Below are 19,256 nucleotides of genomic sequence, written 5' to 3' on the forward strand. Positions count from 1 at the left end.
CTTTCAGGAGCCTTATATACTAGAATAGGAACACTGAGGATTTGATTTTTAAATACTTGCATTTTGCTTTTATACATAGATAAGCTTTCTTCACCAGAAATATTTTATGATACCTCTGTTTACCTACAAACATGATAAAAATCCAACTTTTAACCTAGTGTCTTGTCTTGTTAAAAAACAAAAGGACTTCAGTTTCTAGTCAGTATGTAAGAGGCTCAGAAGCTGTCACTCCATTCTAACAAGTGAAAAGCTAAACAGACTGAAAAATCAACCACTCTTCTAGGACCCATAAGAGCGGTGAGGACACAAGGCAAACTGCTCCCCCCAAGATTGAAGAAACCAATAAAAGAATACAAAGAATGATAATTTACTGGCAAAGAGCTTCATGGGTGGAAACCAACTGTGGGAACCAGTGCCAGGGTAGGAAAACCAGAACTGTAATTGACGAATTGCTGGAGGTCCAGATGGATGACTATGAGTTAAAACTCCAGGGGATCCAGGCATAGTGGGGTCCTTAAAATTTTGTGAGACTTATTTCCAGGAGCTTGATGAGATTCCCACAGCAAATACCAGAGAAAAACCCCCTGGTGCTTCCAGAAGAGGGAGAAGGGAACCATTTTGAAATATACCAAAGCATTCTGTCTTTATTAACAAAGCCTGCCTTTAGGGGAAACTAGTTAACCAGAACCTAACTTGCTGGGGTATTATCAAACCCTAACCTGGGGAAGAGAAATACCCAACTTCAGCCCATTCTAGCCATTTTGTCCCACATCAGCAAAGAAGAAAACAAAGGCACACATGTGAAATTCACAATCCAGAGGCAAAGGCTCAGTAAAAGACTAAGACCAATCATAGGACTATAGAACACTTCTCCCTCCCACATCTCACCACCACATTACTAAAGGTCTGTTTATAGCAGTTTCTTAATTAGTACATCATGCTTGGCTATCAAGGAAAAATTATAAGACATGCCATAAGCCACTGGGAGGCTCAGTTGGTTGATTGACTCTTGATCTCAACTCAGGTCTTCATCTCAGGGTTGTGAGTTCAAGCCCTGTGTTGGGCTCTGTGCTGGGGGTGGAGCCTACTTAATAAAAAACAAAACAAAACAAAAAAACAACCATACAGAAGAGACATCAGAACCATATGCAGCATTGGAACCACTATGGCAGAGATGTTAGGATTGTCAGAACAGGAATTTAAAACAACTTGATGATTAATATGATTAACATGCTAAGAGTTCTAATGGATAAAGTAGACAGCATTCAAAATCAGATGGGTAATGTAAGCAGAGATGAAATTTTAAGAAAGAACCAACAAGAAATCTGAAAGATTAAGAAAAACTTTGTAATAGAAATGAAGAATGCCTTTGATGAGCTTATTAGTAGACCAGACACAGCTGAGGAAAAAAAAATCTCTTGAGTTTGAGGATATCTCAATAGAAACCTCCAAAACTGAAAAGCAAGAACAGACTGGGAAACAAACAAACAACGACAACAACAAAAAAAACCAGAACAGAATATCCAGGGACTGTAGGACCACTACAAAAGATATAAAATGCATGTAATGGGAATACCAGAAGGAGAAAAAAGAAAAAAAGAAATAGAAGAAATATTTGAAACAATAATGACTGTGCAGAATGCCCCAAATTAATGTTAGACTTCAAACCACAGATCCAAGAGGGTTAGAGAACACCAGTCAGCATAAATGCCCCAAAAAACTACACGTAGACATATCATTTTTAAGCTGCAGAAAATTAAAGATAAGAAAAAAAAATCAGGAAAGAAGTCAGAGGAAAAAACACCTTACCTATAGAGGAACAAAGATAAGAATTACATTCGGCTTCTCCTCAGAAACCATGCAAGTAAGAAGAGAGTGAGTGAAACATTGAAAGGGTTGAAAGGGAAAACCCACCAACCTAGAATTCTGTACTCTGAGAAATTATCCTTTAAAAATAAAGGAGAAAGACTTTTTTTCTTTTTTCTTTTTTTAAAAAGATTTTATTTATTTATTTGACAGAGAGAGACACAGCGAGAGAGGGAACACAAGCAGGGAGAGCAGCGGAGAGAGAGGGAGAAGCAGGCCTCCCGCCAAGCAGGGAGCCCGATGCGGGACTCGATCCCAGGACCCCGGGATCATGACCTGAGCCGAAGGCAGACGCTCAACGACTGAGCCACCCAGGCACCCCAAGGAAAAAGACTTTCTCAAATGAACAAAAATTGAGGGAATTTGTTGCCAATAGACCTGCCTTGCGAGAAATGTTAAAAGAAGTTCTTCAGGGAGAAGGAAAATCATACAGGTCAGAAATTCAGATCTTAAAGGAAGAATACTGGAAAAGAAATAAGTGAAGGTAAAATTAAAACTTGTATTTTTTTATTCCTTTTTTTTTTTAAAGATTTTATTTATTTATTTATTTGAGAGAGAGAGTGAGCATGGGGAGGAGCAGAGGGAGAAGCAGACTCCCCGCTGAGCAGGGAGCCTGGATCCGGGATCCCAGGACCTCTGGATCACGACCAGAGTGGAAGGCAGATGCTAAACTGACTGAGCCACCCAGGCACCCCACGAAAAGAGGATTTGTTCTGCAAATCCTTCCTTTTAAAATTTGGGATTTGTGGCACCAAAAAAAAAAGAAAATTTTAGTGAAGATAATTAGCCCCTTTGAATGTTAGCACATAACCTCCACTGTCAAGTATTGGGTTGAAATGGAACATACTTGAACTTAGGCATGCATGTGCAAAATGTTAGTTGCCCTCTGAGAGATGAGATATTAGAGTGATACTTTAAGTTCACTGGCTTTCTCAACTTCAGACCTGCAGAATAATGTTGAACAGTATCATATCACAACAGCCACTTGGGTTTCTAATGTTAGTCAGACCTTCCTTTATCTGTCCTATGGAAGTTGGATCACACAATGATTCAAGATTGTCAGAAACCCTGGATTTCAGCCTCTGCCCTAAGGATTGCCAAGTACTGCTCTTTGGACAAATCCCTTAATCATATTGTGTCTTACTTGGTCTTCACTCTGGAAAAGGATTAAATCAAATACAGACTACTTCCAGCCCTAAACTCTGATTCTATCTCTCCCTTATGTTTTGTAAGGTAGTTGAGGGTATATATAAGTTCCTGGACACCTATTTCAAAGATGATGCCAAAAGCTTTTGGGATAGGGAATGATAACGCTGTTCAGTTTTGTTTTTCTCACATTCTGATTTTAGCTTCTGCATTTTGGTAGTAAGTGTTGTGGCTGGAGTTTTTCCCTCAGTGAAGAACTATTGAGTGCCAACATGGTGGTGGCTGCTTGATGCTGAGGATGATTAAAGCAGGGACTTGAGATGCTCTCAGGCTAGCAAGGGAGGTACATGACACAGGGGTTTCTGATGAAACGGCACTCAGCCAAGACAGGTTGTCAGAGAGTCTGCCTGGCTGCCACTCTTCCCAACAGGCCTCATAGGTGGCACTCATTACCTTAGAATAAGGACCATTGCCAACCTTCCAGGCTCAGAAACTTTAAGTGTAGTTAGCACACTAAGAATGGATCTGTCTTTTCATTTATTGATTTAGTCAACATTTCTTGAGCACCAGAATTCTTGCATTTAAAATGATGGAAATTCAACTTAAATTGGTGTGTGCCAAAAAGGGCATGGGAGGGGGGCTCCTTATACTGGGAAATCTAAGGCATGGGCAGATTCAAGAGTTTGAAGATAACAAGGCTGTCTCTCCATCTCTTGGTCCTGCTAACCTCTGTTTGGCTTCATTCTCAAACTCCCTCTGCAAGGAATTGCTCTCAACACCAAGCCTACAACATTCATATAGCTCATGATCCCTGAGTAAAATGGATCCTCTCTTTTAAAGCAGCCATCCAGCACATCTCATGGAGGGGCAAGATTGGCTCTGCTGAGCTCACATATTGATCTCTGAACCAATCCCTGTGGCCAAATTGCCCAGACCTGGTGGTGGGGGTGTGGGGAGCAGGATTAACCCCCTCCAACCATATGGAATGAATTCCCCACAGAAAGAATGGGTTCTACTTTTAGAAGAAGAAGGAAGGGATTTTAGGCAGGAAAACAATAGAAAGAATGATAGCTATTCATAGCCATCCACTGTGCTTAGCATTGGGCATATACCAGCCACCAGGATAGAGAATGTCCCTGTCATTAAGGAGCTTATATTCTGGGTGTGGAGGCACACACAAAAATAAAAAAGCAGGTGAAATAATTATAAATTGTGTTGAAGCAAGGATCTGAGATAGAAAGTAATGGCAGGAACATTTTTAAAATTACTGTGGGCTGGAAAGACTTGAGTGGGTGATATTTAAGCCAAGCCCTGAAGGATAAAAAAGAGCCAGTATGTGAAGAGACGGAGGAGTGGGCTCCAGGCAGTGGGGACAGGTATAGAAAGATGCTGAAATGGGAAAGAATTTGACATGTTAGAGAAGATTGAGGAGGCTGGAATGTAGACAAGAGTGGAGCAGCCCACAGTAGACTGGAGAGAGAGAGAGGCAAGGACCAAGATCTTGGGGCATCTTATGGTGCAAAGCTTGAGATTTATTCTAAATAGTTTGGAGTGTCGTGATTGTCATTACACCAGTTTGAGGGCACTTCAGAATCCGGAGAGATGAATGTGCCCTGGACTGGCACTGGTGAAAGGAGATGGAAAGAAAAACGTGAGGGGCACATGGGTGGCTCAGTTGGTTTAGCTGCTGCCTTGGGCTCAGGTCATGATCCCAGGGTCCTGGGATCGAGCCCCACGTTGGGCTCCCTGCTCAGTGGAGAGCCTGCTTCTCCCTCTCCCTCTGCCTGCCTCTCTGCCTACTTGTGCTCTCTCTCTATCTCTCTGTCAAATAAATAAGTAAAATCTTAAAAAAAAAAAAAAAGGAAAGAAAAGCGTGGATTAAAAACACATTTGAAGGATGAACTGGAGTTGCTGATGTACTGGAGGGGAAGTGAGAGAAAGAGAGAATCCAGATCGATTCCTAAACTTCTCCTGGGAAAGATGTACGTCAGTTTCATGAGATTGGTGTATAAAATCAGAATGCCAATATGTAACTGTGATGTGGACCAGAATTAATTCTGTGTGATCCTAATCTCTCCCAGTAAGCAAAATCCCTGGGAAGCTGGGTTGTGTCAGAAAGTTGCCTGGTGAACATGGATCTGTTGATGTATGGTGGCATCAGGTCACAGATCCATCTCAAGAGGGCCTGAAGAACTAGCTGTATGTAACATTTGCAGTCTGTTGGCTTTGGACTCTCTCCTCTTTGCAATTTTTGAATAAACATAACCAGAAGGATATGAAATTTGAAGGCATTCCATTTAGTGGTGGACTAGTACTCATTTAGGGGTGCCTTTTTAAGGTGAATCTACGTAACTCTTGCCTCATTGTTCACATGTTGAGTGAAAACTCTGATAGCTTTATTTCTCATTTCCCCAAGTATTTGGGATATAATTCTTGAATTTCCATACAGTACTGCACATGTCTATATCATGTCTGAGGGAGCAGATTTCCTGATTCATATATGCCACTCTCTTCTCATTCTTCTAGATGACATCCACAATCCAAAATCTTTCTCTTTTAACTTTTTGCATCTGTGAGACAAAGTATATCCAAGGAACACCCATAGTGTGCAAAAAGTGTACTTGGATTTACCATAACTTGGACAGATGACTTGTTCTTGAACACCTCTAGTGTCTTCTCCCAAACAAAACCAAAAACCCCACATCAGGGAAACCCTACCACTTCTTTTCTCCTCTACCACATGATCATGGCCATGAAAATTAGCTGAAAGCACTCCTCCGGATTGGGAGAGGTCCAGATCACTTACCTTTTAAAATCTCTTAGTATAATAATGATAAAAAAGAAAGGGGGTTGCCAAAAACAGGGTTATAAAAATTCTGGTATATTGTATTTAAATACAAATGTATTTAAATACAAGATGTCACATTTAACAAGTAATGTTATCAACACACACATATCGCGAGATAATTACAGGGTTTATAAAAAAACAATGATTTATAGTGCACTTCAGTAGACAGGTGCCCTGTAACGAAACACAAGTTGTAGATGAGTGTATTATTCTTAGTAATCCCGTCAATGTTTTTTTGTGACTGTGTGTAGAACTTCATGTGAAGAAAACTTTAAAAATCTAAATTTGAGATTTTTCCTGAATATTAACTTTGGGCCAAATGACATATATTGGTGTCGCCCATCTCCCACACCCACATTAGGACTGTTGTGCATTTACTAGAAACTGATGGAAGTCAATCTTAGTGATAGAGGGCCTTAGAATATTACCTTTCCCAGCATGATTAGGGAACAAAGGCCCATGGAGAGCCTGCGCCACAGAACCTCTGAACCTAACAGGGACCTGGCTCTGCTGTCCGAGTGGTGCCATAATTAGACTGGAAGCTGCTATGTTGTCCCCAAGGCCTGGGCCACGGAAAGCGCTCCAGAGACCTCGCCATTGACACAAGGAACAGGGGTCAGGAACCCGCCCGTTTCTCTCCGCCGCCGGGCCCCCGGAGCGAGGCGCGTCCCCTTGGCAACGGGAGAAAGCGCGAGGAGGGCTCCGGAGCCCGGCTGCTTGGGCCTGGGTGGGCCGGGCCGGGGCGGGGCTTGGCCGCCCCCCGCCCAAGCCGCTCGGTTCGGCAGAAGACGCACAGCGCGCCTGCGTCCCGCCTCGAGGAGCGAGGAGCGGCGCCGCGCGCAGCTGGAGCTTCTGGGCGCCAATGGAGAACGAAGAATTTCCAGGCTCGTCTGCGTTTACGGATGGGCGTGGCGCGACAGAAATATCCGCTCCCTCCGAAGCCTTTCAGAAGCCCTTAGTACTCAGGCTCCTCGACGTGCACAAGCTTGAGGGGCTTGAGGAGCCCGAGGAACCCGAGGAACCCGAGGAACCCCAGGAGCCGGAAGAAGCCAACAAGCAGAGCCAGCGAGACCAATGGAACGAGTTTGATGAGCCCCAGGAGACATCTGAACCCCATACGCCCTATGAGCCCCACGAACCCTATGAGCCCTACGAGCATTATGAGCCCCACAAGCCCTATGAGCTCCACGAACCCCATGAGCCCCACAAAGCCTACGAGCCCCACGCACCCCGCAAGCCCCATAAGCTCCGCAAGCCCCGTAAACCCCAGGAGTCCCATGCTCCCCGAGAGCCCAAGCCCAGCGAAACGGAGTTGCTTCCCAGAGCTGCCGCCGTGGTGATCTCCCCTTCTCTGATGACCAGGTTCCCGCTAAGGATTCCGCCATCTTCCCTGAGCGGTAGGTGTTGGGGCCCTTCCCAAGGCACTGAGCCACCCCGCCCTATCTGGAAACTGGGGGTCCGAATGTGAATATTTGCATGCCAGAGCTCACTTTGTTTTAATTTTTGTGTCATTTACCTGCTGCTTTGCAGTCATCTATCTTTGGACCGTATGTGACTCTGATGAGTAAATGAGACAAATTGAATCTCTTCACTCTCTCCTCTCTTCACCTGATGACCTCCTAGCTGTCCTTGATTATTCATTGTAACATCTTTTTGAAGCTCTTCTTTTTTTTTTCCTCTATAGTCATTGCATTTACTCTGGGTTACCACTTTGAACGTTACCTCTATTATAGCACCTAAGATGCTATCTCTTTCTCTGCATTAAAGGGAGGGATCCTTTGTCAGTGTTTGGCACATGGTGGCACTCAATAAATGCTAGCTATTACATTATTAAAGTTGTAGGAATAAAATACTCATTGAGCGGGAATTCAAAGTATACTTACTAAATGTTTACAGTCCTCACCAAGCCCATTACAGGGCTAATGGGTCTTGGGTATAAACATCCTTTGCTCTAACCACACTGGTTCACTTAATGACTTTTCCACTGATGATCCCCCCAAAACAATTCTTTGTCCACATTGGGCTTCCAGTCCCTCAGCTGACCACTTTTAATCTCGTGTTCTCCTTGGCTCCTCTTTATCAGCTTCCATTCTATGGTTTGTCAGTGGCTCACTTACATATTCCACCACCCTGTTGACTCTGGCTATCCACCATACTTCTCCAAGCAAAACCTCAACCCTGGTTAAACCTAACCATCCATCTTCTGCCTACACCTGAGCAGCTGACTCTTGCTGAACAAAATCACACAATCATATGGTTTCTTTTATTTCAATTTTATGACCACACATCTTACTGCTTACCCGATACTTCCTAGTAAGCCCACTTCATTCATCTAGTAAGTTAGTTCTCCTAATCTCTGAGAAGATAACTGTCTTCTTTACTCTCCTCCAAATGTTACACTTTTGACCCCCAAACATCTGAAGACTTTGTCTCACATTTTATTGAGCAAATAGAAACAGTCATGAGCTCTCTTCTTTTCTTTTTTAAAAATTTATTTATTTATTTATTTGACAGAGAGAGAGAGAGCACAAGCAGGGGGAGCAGCAGAGGGTGAGGGAGAAGCAGGCTCCCCACTGAGCAGGGAGCCCGATGTGGGGCTGGATCCCCGGACCCTGGGATCATGACCTGAGCTGAAGACAGACCCTTAACCAACTGAGCCACCCAGGCACCCCAAGCTCTCTTATTTTCTTACCACTAATCTATTGCCTTACCCAAATCTACACTTATGTATTCTTTTTACATATTTCAAAGAAGAATTGTGCCTTTTTCTGTGAAAAGCAAAATCCTCCACTTGTGCTTTGGGTTTCACTTGTGCTTTGGGTTCTGCTCTTGGCTCCTGAAGAATTTTGTTCTTGCCATATTCCCCCCTCCTACAGAATTAATTTCTCCATCTCTAATGAATCAGTCCCATGAATGCACACATATACTCTATAAGCATATACTCAAGAACCTTTCATCTTGAAAAAACCCTTGACCCCATGTCTTCAACATGGAATCTACCAAATTACCAGCATCTGTACATGTATTCTTTGCCTTTTCTCCTGTTAATAATGGACGAACTGTCTTTTTTCCTATTAAAGGCCATTCTCTCAACCTGTATGTTAGATACCATCCTATCTAACTTTAAACTCTTTGCTCCTAAAATTAGCCCCTCTCTCTCCTGCATCATTTTATTTTCTCTACTGGGTCATTCAGCACCTGAACATGAAGCAATAATTCCCATCTTAAAAACAAAACAAAACAAAACAAAAAACCCTCCCTTAATCCCATGTACCACTCCTATTTCTCTGCTCCTCCTTAGAGAAAAATTCCTCAAAACAGTTGTTATTATCTCCATATCCTCACTTCTCATTCTCTTAAGAACCCACTTTAACATTCATCTCCTCTACTTGGCTGCAGTGCTCTTGTTGAGGTCATAATGATCTCTGCCTTGCCAAAATCAATGGTTAATTCTTCATTCTCATCTTACTCATTTAACACATTCACTTCCTCTTTCTTGGAAGCCCTTCTTTACTTGCCTTCATTGTCCTCCTGTCTCATCAATTGTTCCTGACTCAGTTTTCTTTTGAGTCAGGAACTTCTCTTCCCAGCCTCTAGGTTGAAGTGAGTGATGGCTTTTCTCTGATTCTTTAGAACTTTCCTTGTTCCCTAGGCAATGTCATCACTTCCATGGCTTTAATTGTATGCTGGTAACTTCTCAAATTTTTCCCTTGAGTTCCAGAGTTTTATAACCGGTTGTCTATTTAATATCCCTACTTGAGTATCTAGTAGGCATGTAAAATTAAATGTGTCCATAACTGAACTCTTACTTCCACACCCAAACTTGCTCTTCCTTCACTGTTCCTCATTTCAGCAAATGGTACCACCACTCATTCATCTAGGTGCTAGGATCAAAAAACCTTGTAGTCATTCTTGACACATGTTTTCCTCTTAAACTCAGCCTCCAAACCATCAGCAAACCTCAATTTTGAGATATATCATGACTGAGCACTTATTAACATCTAAAGCTTCATCATCTTTTTAAGCCACTATCATCTCTTGCTTGATCCACTATAATGGCTTTCCGCTTGCTCTTGCTTCCACTCTTGCCCCATTCCTCCTCCCACTCCAGTTTATTGTTCATACAGTGGTCATGGGTCTTAGAACATAAATTATATGCAACTCTCCAGAGGGGGTTCTCATCTCATATAGTTTGTAATCTAAAGTCCTTAGCAGGCCTGCAAGGCCCCACATGATCCCCATCCAGATGTCTCACCATCTCCCCACCATCTCTGCTCTCCGACCACGTGGGCCTCCTTGCCTCCACCTCACAGTCATTTCATTTGACTTTTCCTCTGCTAGGACACCCTTTCCTCAAGTATATGTCACCTTATAAAGACATACCAGATCACTCTGTCAAAAAGAACACTTTCTAGCCTGCTCATTTTCTTTAAAGTACTTGTCGTATTGACTGTACAATATTATGTGTCTATTTGTTTACTGTTTATATTAAGCTCACAGAGGGCAAAACCTTTCTTTTCCACTGTTTCATCCTCAGTGCCTCAAGCAGTACCTGGAACAAGTTAGGACTTAGCAATTATTGTTGAATGAAAGATTTCTTCATTCAGCCTCTGTTACCAAGTCCAGTGGTTCCTTCTCTATCCGTAGGGTTGTTAAGAAAATTAATTGAGTTAATACCTGTAAAGCATTTAGAGCAGATTATGGTACTGGTAAGTGCTTAGTAGATGTTAACCATTATTAGTAGTGGTGTTAGTATTTTTATCTTATTTGACCTCTGGGCAGCATTTAATATAACTGACCACTCCCTTCTTGAAATATATACCTCTTAGTCTTGGCCTCTGTGACACCACAGTCCCCCAGTTTATCACCTATGTGACTGCTTGCTTCTTGGACTCATTTGCTGAGCCCTCCCTATTTTCCTGAACTCTAAAGAGCTCCATCCTGACCCCTTTTCTTTTTTTCTTTTTTTTTTTCACTTGTCCCTCCCAGGCTGTCTTATGTACACTTACGGCTTTAAATAACATGTCTATACTACTGCCTCCTAAATTTATATATTCCAGCTCTACTCTCTTTCCTGAGTCCCACACTCATGTATTCAAACTGCCTACTGGACATCTCCATTTGGATATATCATAGGCATCGCAAAAATAATATACTTTGAAATAGAAGTCTTGATTTCTCTCCCAATCTTGTTCCTCCCTCACTCCTCCAACTGAACGCTTCCAGAAAATGGCAAATAGATTGCAGGGGAAACAAGGGTAGAATCAGGGAGACTACTCGAGAGGCTCATCTAGAAATCCAGGTGAGAAATGGCCATAATTGGGATGAGGGTGTACCAATGGAAGTGAATGAATTCAAGAAATAGAAAAACTAGCAACTTGCATTGGATGCATTTGATTTGAAGGTGAAGGAAGAGGAGTCAGGGAGAAATAGTAGATTTTTTTTTGGCTTTATCAAACTCAATGCTATCTCATAAAGTAAGGATGCCACCCTTACTATATAATCCTGCTTGTGGCTTCCCATTGCTCTTAGGATAAGCCAAACCTTTGCAGAGGTCTCTCGAGTTCTGTGGCCCTCTGATCTCACTCCCTTCCACTCCCTCCTGCTTACTCTGCCCCAGTCATATTGACTTCTTTTTTGTTCTCTAAAAGGCCAATCGCATACTTGCCTCTGCTTCAGAATCTGTATTTGTGGTTTCCTCTCCCTAAATGCTTATTATTTTTACAGGAGTGTCTCATGATTAATTCCTATTCAGGTCCCAATCCACATTTTTCTTTTCTTTTTTCTTTTTAATTAATTAATTTATTTATCTTCCAAGTTTTTATTTAAACTCCAGTTATGGGGAGCCTGACTGGCTCAGTTGGTGGAGCGTGTGACTCTTGATCTCTGGGTTGTGAGTTTGAGCCCCATATTGGGTATAACAATTACTTAAAAAATTTTTTTAATCTTTAACAAAAATAAATTTCGGTTAGTTAACATACAGTGTAATACTAGTTTCAGGTGTAGAATTTAGTGATTTGACACTTACATACAACACCAGGAGCTCATCACAACAAGTGCACTCCTTAATCCCCATCACCTATTTAACCCATCCCCCCCCAACTCCCCTCTGGTAACCAGCAGTTTGTTCTCTATAGTTAAGAGTCTGTTTTATGGTTTTTCTCTCTCTCCCCACCCCATGTTCATCTGTTTTGTTTCTCAAATTCTGCATATGAGTGAAATCATATGTTACTGGTCTTTCTCTGCCAGTCCACATTTTTAAAAGGTGGGAAAGCCTAACTCTTAGAGGGCCTTCCCTGTCCATGATGCCTAAAGTAACCCCCTCAGAAGTAGCTTGATGATGAGACTCTCTCTCAAAAGTTCTCAGACTCTGCTTTAGAAAATACTATTTTAAAATTTCCTATCTTATCAATTTGTTTTCTAGATTTTAGATTTTCCTTGTTAAAAATCCTATCTTTACATTAATTCCCTTAGTAAAGCTTAATAAGCGTCCAGCATATTTATACAATATTTACATAAAATAGAGTAAATATTAGGAAATATTTAGTCAGCATGTCACCATGCTTCTGTTCACTCAATAGGATCCCTTCATCCAACAAACATTTGCTGAGCATCTACCAAGGCACTCTTTGTGTCCTGTGGGGCTGTAAAGATGACTGACACATGGCGGTTTGGTTGGGTGCATATTTTTAAAATTTATATTATAGAATAGGGCCCATAATCTATCACCTTACCAATGTATTATCATCTAATCATCAATGTCCTTGTTAAAATTTATTGAGCACTTACTGTGTTCAGGGTGTAGACACTGAGCCATAGATGAGTAAGACAAGAATTCCATCCTTGAAGGACTGTCAGTGTGGTTGGGGAGGCTGAACACATCCATAACAATAACACATCCACATAACATACAAAGTAAAGTGGATTGGAGTATCCCACAGCACAACCACTTCATTTTCCTGAGTTGAATGGCAATACTAACTAACCTCTATTTTTAATGGAGAAGAAAGACTGAGAAAAAAATAGGACCAAAGTATTCATTTAAGGTATTTACCTAAAATAGGCTGAAATAGAGATTAAATATTTAATAAATATTTAATCTCAAGTATACAGAACTAAGAGTACTTCATTTGGAGCTGAGATCAAGAGTTGGATGCGCTTAACTGACTAAGCCACCCAGGCGCCCCTTAATTTGGATTTATAAGGGATTAGGGAAGTGGTTTATTTTTTTTATTATTTTTTTTAAATATTTTATTTATTTGACAGAGAGAGAGTACGAGCAGGGGGAGAGGCAGGCAGAGGGAGAGGGAGAAGCAGGCTTCCCACTGAGCAGGGAGCCCGATGCGGGGCTCGATCGCAGGGCTCGATCCCAGGACCCCGGGATCATGACCTGAGCCGAAGGCAGACGCTTAACGACTGAGCCACCCAGGTGCCCCAGTTTCCTCATTTTTTTAAAAAAAGCAGATGCCTCATGTTTTGTGACATAGTTGTGACACTGCGAATTTAACACCTCATTTGTTCCAGGATGTTGCTATTATTACAAGCAATGCTGTAATAGATAAACCTGTACATGATGTCATTTAGTACACATCATACAGGTGTACCTGTAGAATAAATTTCCAGAAGTGGGATACTGGAGGGTTAACACATCTGGAACTTTGATTTAACAAATGGCCTTCCATGGGAGGTGATGCATTTTGTACACCCAATGAAAGTGGCAATGGAAGTGTCTGTTCTCTATAGTCTCACCATTGTAATGTGTGGTTGAACTTCTGGCTTTTTGAAAATCTCATTGATGCGGGCGCATGGGTAGCTCAGTCGGTTAAGCGGCTGCCTTCAGCTCAAGTCACGATCCCGGGGTCCTGGGATCCAGTCCCGCGTTGGGCTCCCTGCTCAGCAGTGAACCTGCTTCTCTCTCTCCCTCTGCCCCGCTTGTGCTCTCTCTCTCTCTCTCAAATAAATAAAATCTTAAAAAAAAAAAAAGAAAATCGAAATGATGAAAAACTAGTGTGTCAATTAAGTTTTAATTTGCATTTATCTTATCCGAATGACATTAAGCATTTTTTTGATATATATTTTTTCATGTCCTTTGCCTATTTTCTTTTGCTAGGTATTTTTCTTACTTATAAGGAGATTAGCCCTTTGGGGTATATATGACCTGTTTATTTCTGTTTGTTGGTGGTCTCCTTGTCTTTGCTTGTTTTTATTTCATTTTGTTTTGCCACAAAAATATTTTTATAGTAAAATTTATCAATCATTTCTTTTATGGCTTCTGTTTGGAATCATAATTAGGCCTTCTTCCACTTCTAGGTTATGAAGGAATTACCCATGTGTTTTCTTTTATAATCTTTTTTTTAAACATTTAAATCTTTGATCCATTCAGAATTTATCCTGGTGTTTGGTGTGAGTTATAAATCCAGCTTTCTTAGCAGCTACCCAAGTTGCCAGGGCTGTCTTCACATAGATGAAATCGGGTAAAAATGAACATGAAAAATAGATCTGAAATTTGAGAAAAAGGGTCACAAAAGTATAGTTATGAGAGGAGGCACAGCTTAATAGCTTGAGGATGTAATAATTTTGAGCTCTAGTTTGCGCAGAAGTCTCTGGTTTCTGTTGTTGTTATTTAACTAGATGGAAGGACTTGCCCTTTTTCTGCCTCTGGCTTCTCAACCTCAAGCAAAAACCCTTTCCCACGCTCTCCTATCTTTTGCTTGATGACCCTGAGCTAAGGCACTGGGAAGCACAGTGTTAAGGAGCCGTGCCTAGGAGAAGAGCAAGAAGAATGAACAGTAGTGACGGATCACATAGCTTATTACATCATATCAGAGAACATCCCACTGTTTGTTTACACTGTCATACCCAATATAGAAGTGGACTGCTTTACGAGCAATCTCTAAAACAATAGTGCACGTAAAACAAGCACAAATTTTACTTCAAAAAGCCTTGAAAACTAAAGTAGACCTCACTGAAGTATCTTACGGGCAACTATACAATCAAACATAGAGTGAAACCTGCTAAAAATGTTCTTGAGGCATCACTCTTCCCAAGTCCCAATCCTCATGACAGCTAATCTCAAAAATACCTCTCCTATTTCTCTCTAGTTCTAGCTTGCCTCTCTCTTACCCTCTCTTCCTGTGCCCTCTAGATCTATTCTGAGAGGTGCTCCCTGCCTTTTCTTTGTAGGTCAGTCGTATCCCATTCAGTACAACCCAGGACTAGAGGCTGAACATCTCAAACATGGGCTCCTTAGGAGGCAGGGTAGAGGGCAAAGTGGAGAACAGTTATACTTAGACATTTCATCCTTATATGTTACAAAATGCTTTACTTGAGTTTGCAGTGGGACTCAAAGTGAACAAATGCCTCATTGCTGCCATCCAGGAAGAACAGGTTTAATCAGGCTCTCTCCCAGCAGATGGCAGCCTTCTCCATCAAATGGCCTGGATCATTGCATTTTTTAGCTATAGGGGGCAACGTGAGTGATGTGGTTTGTGTGCTACAGAATAAAAGACAGACATTTAAAGGGCCTACTACAGCCATAATGTTCTGATTATCTCTTAGAGGGAGCTGGTGTTCATCATTTTGCTCAAAATCCTTTAGGGACTTACTTCTGGTAGCCTTTAAATAAAAGCCAGACTCCTGCAGGACTCACTGGGATCTGGCCCAACCACAAATCCTGCTGTCCTCTCTTGCTCCCTTTCCTCCAGCCACCCTGACCAACCGTCTTCCTGTGCCTTTTGCTTGATTTCACCTCAGGACCTTTACACTTGCTGTCTGCTCTGTCTGAAATGCTTTTCCTCTCTCTCTTGGTTAGAGCCAGGATTTGGTTTTAGCCTTTATGATTCCAGAGCCAGGAGTCTTACCCATTAAATAATATTGTGGCAGAGCCCAAACTTATCTGCTTCAAAAAATACCAGTACCTGTGTTCCATCTCCAAAGACTGTGGATTTAATTGATCTAGGGTGTGACCTGGGCTCTACAATTTTTAAAAGATCTCCAAGTGTTCTTTAATGTGCAGACAAGTTTGGAAACCATTGTGATAGTTCTTTGCTTGGGACATTAGCTAATAATAGCTGCCTGAGAGCTATTCTATCCCACCAATTGCTAAGATAACATCAAAAGTATTTCTAAAATAAAGAGTGCAAGGGGTGCCTGGGTGGCTTAGTCCGTTAAGCATCCAACTCTTGATTTCGGCTCAGGTCATGATCTCAGAGTCGAGAGATTGAGCCCTTCATCAGACTCCCGCTCTGGGCGTGGGCCTCCGAAGATTCTCTCCCCTTCTCCCTCTGCTCCTCTCTCTCTCTCCCTCTCTTAAAAAAAAAAAAAAAAAAAAAAAGGAGAGAGTGCAACCTCTACCTGTGGGAGAAACTACCATGAAAGGGCAATAGGAAAAGTGTTATTCATTCATATTATCAGTATTTGTAGAAGGGTTTTTAGGATTGATTCAGTGTTATACTGACTTTCTGACCTGTGTATATAAAGCTGGGAACCAAGCTTGGTGATACACAAAAAAGCCACAGAACAAGTGTTGCATCTGTGATGGGTGACAGCATGACTGGGCACAAGGGGCGTATTTGTAGACTACTCTCCCCTTTTCCTTAGGTCTGAGTCAGTTTAGCCTTAAAAAGTAGAGAAATAGATGGGGCACCTGGGTGGCTCAGTTGGTTGGGCATCTGACTTTTGATTTCAGTCCAGGTCATGATTGTAGGGTCTTGAGATTGGGCTCCGCATCAGGTTCCATCCTCAGCGGGGAGTCTGCTCCTCTCTCTCTCTCCCCCTCTCCCTTAACCCTCCCCCGCCCATGCTCTCTCTCTCTCTCTAAAACAAATAAATAAATATTTTTTTTAAAAAGTAGAGTAATAGAAAATATCCCAATTCAAAAATTCCATTTACTATTTTTTTTTTTAAAGATTTTATTTATTTACCCGACAGAGAGAGACACAGTAAGAGAGGGAACACAAGCAGGGGGAGTGGGAGAGGGAGAAGCAGGCTTCCCGCTGAGCAGGGAGCCCGACGCGGGGCTCGATGCGGGGCTCGATCCCAGGACCCTGGGATCATGACCTGAGCCGAAGGCAGATGCTTAACAACTGAGCCACCCAGGTGCCCCCCATTTACTATTTTTTTTAAGTTTGTAACCTATCTCCTACTATGCTGCAAACTCCTTGGGAGGTGAACTTACCTTCCTTATTTTTGTTCTCTCAACACTGGCACCATGCTGCACATAGTAGAAACCCAATCAGTACTGGGTTGCTGTGTTTCCTGCAGTGCTCCCACATTGACACACTAAAATTGTAATTAATAATTCTGATCACCACTCACCTACTCTATGCAGGGTACTTTACATATATGTCACTAATCTTTATACAGGCATACCTATTACCCTCCTATCTGAGAAGGGAAACTGAGTCTCAGAGAAGTTAAGCAGTTTGCCCAAGGTTGTACGGCTGAGTAACAGAACGGGGGTTTGAGCTATATCTGTCTGATGCCAGAGCACACCCACTTTCCTTTACCCAAAATACTTAAGAGGGTAGGCAGTGGTACTTCAGAACTCTCAGATGTGATTAAAAACTCCCAAGAAAAAACCGTCTGGAACAAACTGTCCTAATGAGGCCTATTATAGTAGGCCTTTGCATAACTTAGCCTGTATGATCTCCTACGTTTTCCCACATTTAGCAAAGAACTAAACATGATTTTTTTTTTTTTCCAAAGTGGGCTCCATGCCGGGCCCTGGTGAAGGGCCTTAACTCACGATCTTGAGATCAAGACCAGCCAAGGACAAGAGTCAGACACCTAACTGACTGAGCCACCCAGGCACCCCAAAACATGATTTCTTTTAAAGATTTTATTTATTTATTTGACAGAGAGAGAGAGAATGAGCAGGGGAAGGGGCAGAGAGAGAGGGAGAAGCAGACTTCCTGCTGAGTGGGGAGCCCAATGCAGGGCTGGATCCCAGGACCCCAAGATCATGACCTGAGCCGAAGTCAGACACTCAACTAGCTGAGCCACCCAGGTGCCCCTGAACCATGATTTTTAATTTGCTTAACCATTTCTTCTGTTTTGGATGTTTCAGGTGTATCCAATTTTCCACTGATACCACAATGAACATTTTTGTGCATACATTTTTGCTATGCTTGGAATAATTTCTTTAGGGTACATTTCTTTTTTTTTAAGATTTTATTTTATTTATTTGAGAGAGAGAGTAAGCGAGAGAGAGAGCACAAGCTGGGGGAGAGACAGAGGGAGAGAGAGAAGCAGGTTCCCCACTGATCAGGGAGCCCGATTTAGGGCTCGATCCCAGGACCTTGGGATCATGACCTGAGCCAAAGGCAGACGCTTAAGTGACTGAGTCACCCAGGCACCCCTTTAGGGTACATTTCTACAGGTAGAATTAGATTAAGGAATTTGACTTATACTGCCAAATTATTTTTCATAAAGTATACTAGTTTAGGTTTCCACAGAAGTACAAAAGAGTATTCATCTCATCTTACCCATCTAGTCTCATTATCCTCTGCAAAATTTCTTTTTTGCTAATTTTATAGTTTACAAAAAATCTCATTCTTTACATTGTTTTGATTACAAGCAAGCATGAATTTTTTCTTTTGTTTATATGTCTTTATATGTGTGTCTTCATATATGAATTCAGTTTCTGTCCTTTGTCCATTCAACTTTTGACACATACCTTGGTGTTTTTCTTATTCATCTATACTTTTAAAATCTTCAGGTATTAAGACTATTAACCCTTTGTCATATTTGTCGCCAAATATTTTCATTTACTCTTCAAGTTTTAATTTTTGGCACATAGAAGTTTTAAGTTTTAAGAAGTTTTAATCTATATTATTCCTGTATATCTCTTGTCACCTTTAACTTAGATTAAAATCTAGTGAGTAAGTAGGTATTCTCTTATTTTTGCTCTAATTCAATTAAATATTTAACTCCTTGCTTTACCTGTGATTTATTTTGGTACATGGTGTGACATACTTAATTTCGCAATTCCCCTAGGTGGTTATTTTTCACAGTCTCTTTTTCTATTGATTTGTGACGCTATCTTTATAGTATCTTTGATTCTTATTGAATCTAATGTTTGCTTTTACTTTTCTTTTCGTAGATCCTGGTCCCTGTGGCATTGCAAGAAAATGGTAAGACTGTAGGTATAATACTATTCTCCCAGACTAACTAGCTGATGGGAAAGACTCAATCTGGGGCATCTGAAGGAAAAACCTATTGTGGGGGTTCCTGTGCTTTTTCTTGGCCATAAGTCCGTTTTCTAATGACAGTTCCTATGTAAAAAGGAAATGAGAGATAAAGTGATTAAGAAGTGAGATGGGGAAAGAAGATTGAGATGTAGGAGAACTCTCCTTAGATTCACCCAGTGTTTTACTTGTTTGCTAAATACTAAGTG

General features: G+C 41.6%; 1 protein-coding gene across 2 annotated transcripts in view; it reads left to right on the forward strand.

Moving 5' to 3' along the window:
* Positions 1-1,547: 1,547 nt before the first annotated feature.
* Positions 1,548-19,256, forward strand: part of SPMAP2L (sperm microtubule associated protein 2 like) — a 57,687-nt gene continuing 39,978 nt past the window's right edge. The window contains exons 1-2 of one of the 2 annotated variants that reach the window (XM_045881800.2): positions 1,548-7,257; positions 18,963-18,993. In XM_045881800.2, coding sequence (XP_045737756.1) covers positions 6,723-7,257; positions 18,963-18,993 — 566 coding nt within the window. In that variant the 5' untranslated portion in view covers positions 1,548-6,722. The remainder of the gene's footprint in view (positions 7,258-18,962; positions 18,994-19,256) is intronic. The other variant, XM_064584541.1, reaches the window with a different exon arrangement.

Source organism: Mirounga angustirostris, unplaced genomic scaffold (genome assembly GCF_029215605.1).
Source record: "Mirounga angustirostris isolate CCGP_5_RB_7025 unplaced genomic scaffold, mMirAng1.0.hap1 SCAF_2, whole genome shotgun sequence".
In the NCBI taxonomy this organism is placed as follows: Eukaryota; Metazoa; Chordata; class Mammalia; order Carnivora; family Phocidae; genus Mirounga; species Mirounga angustirostris.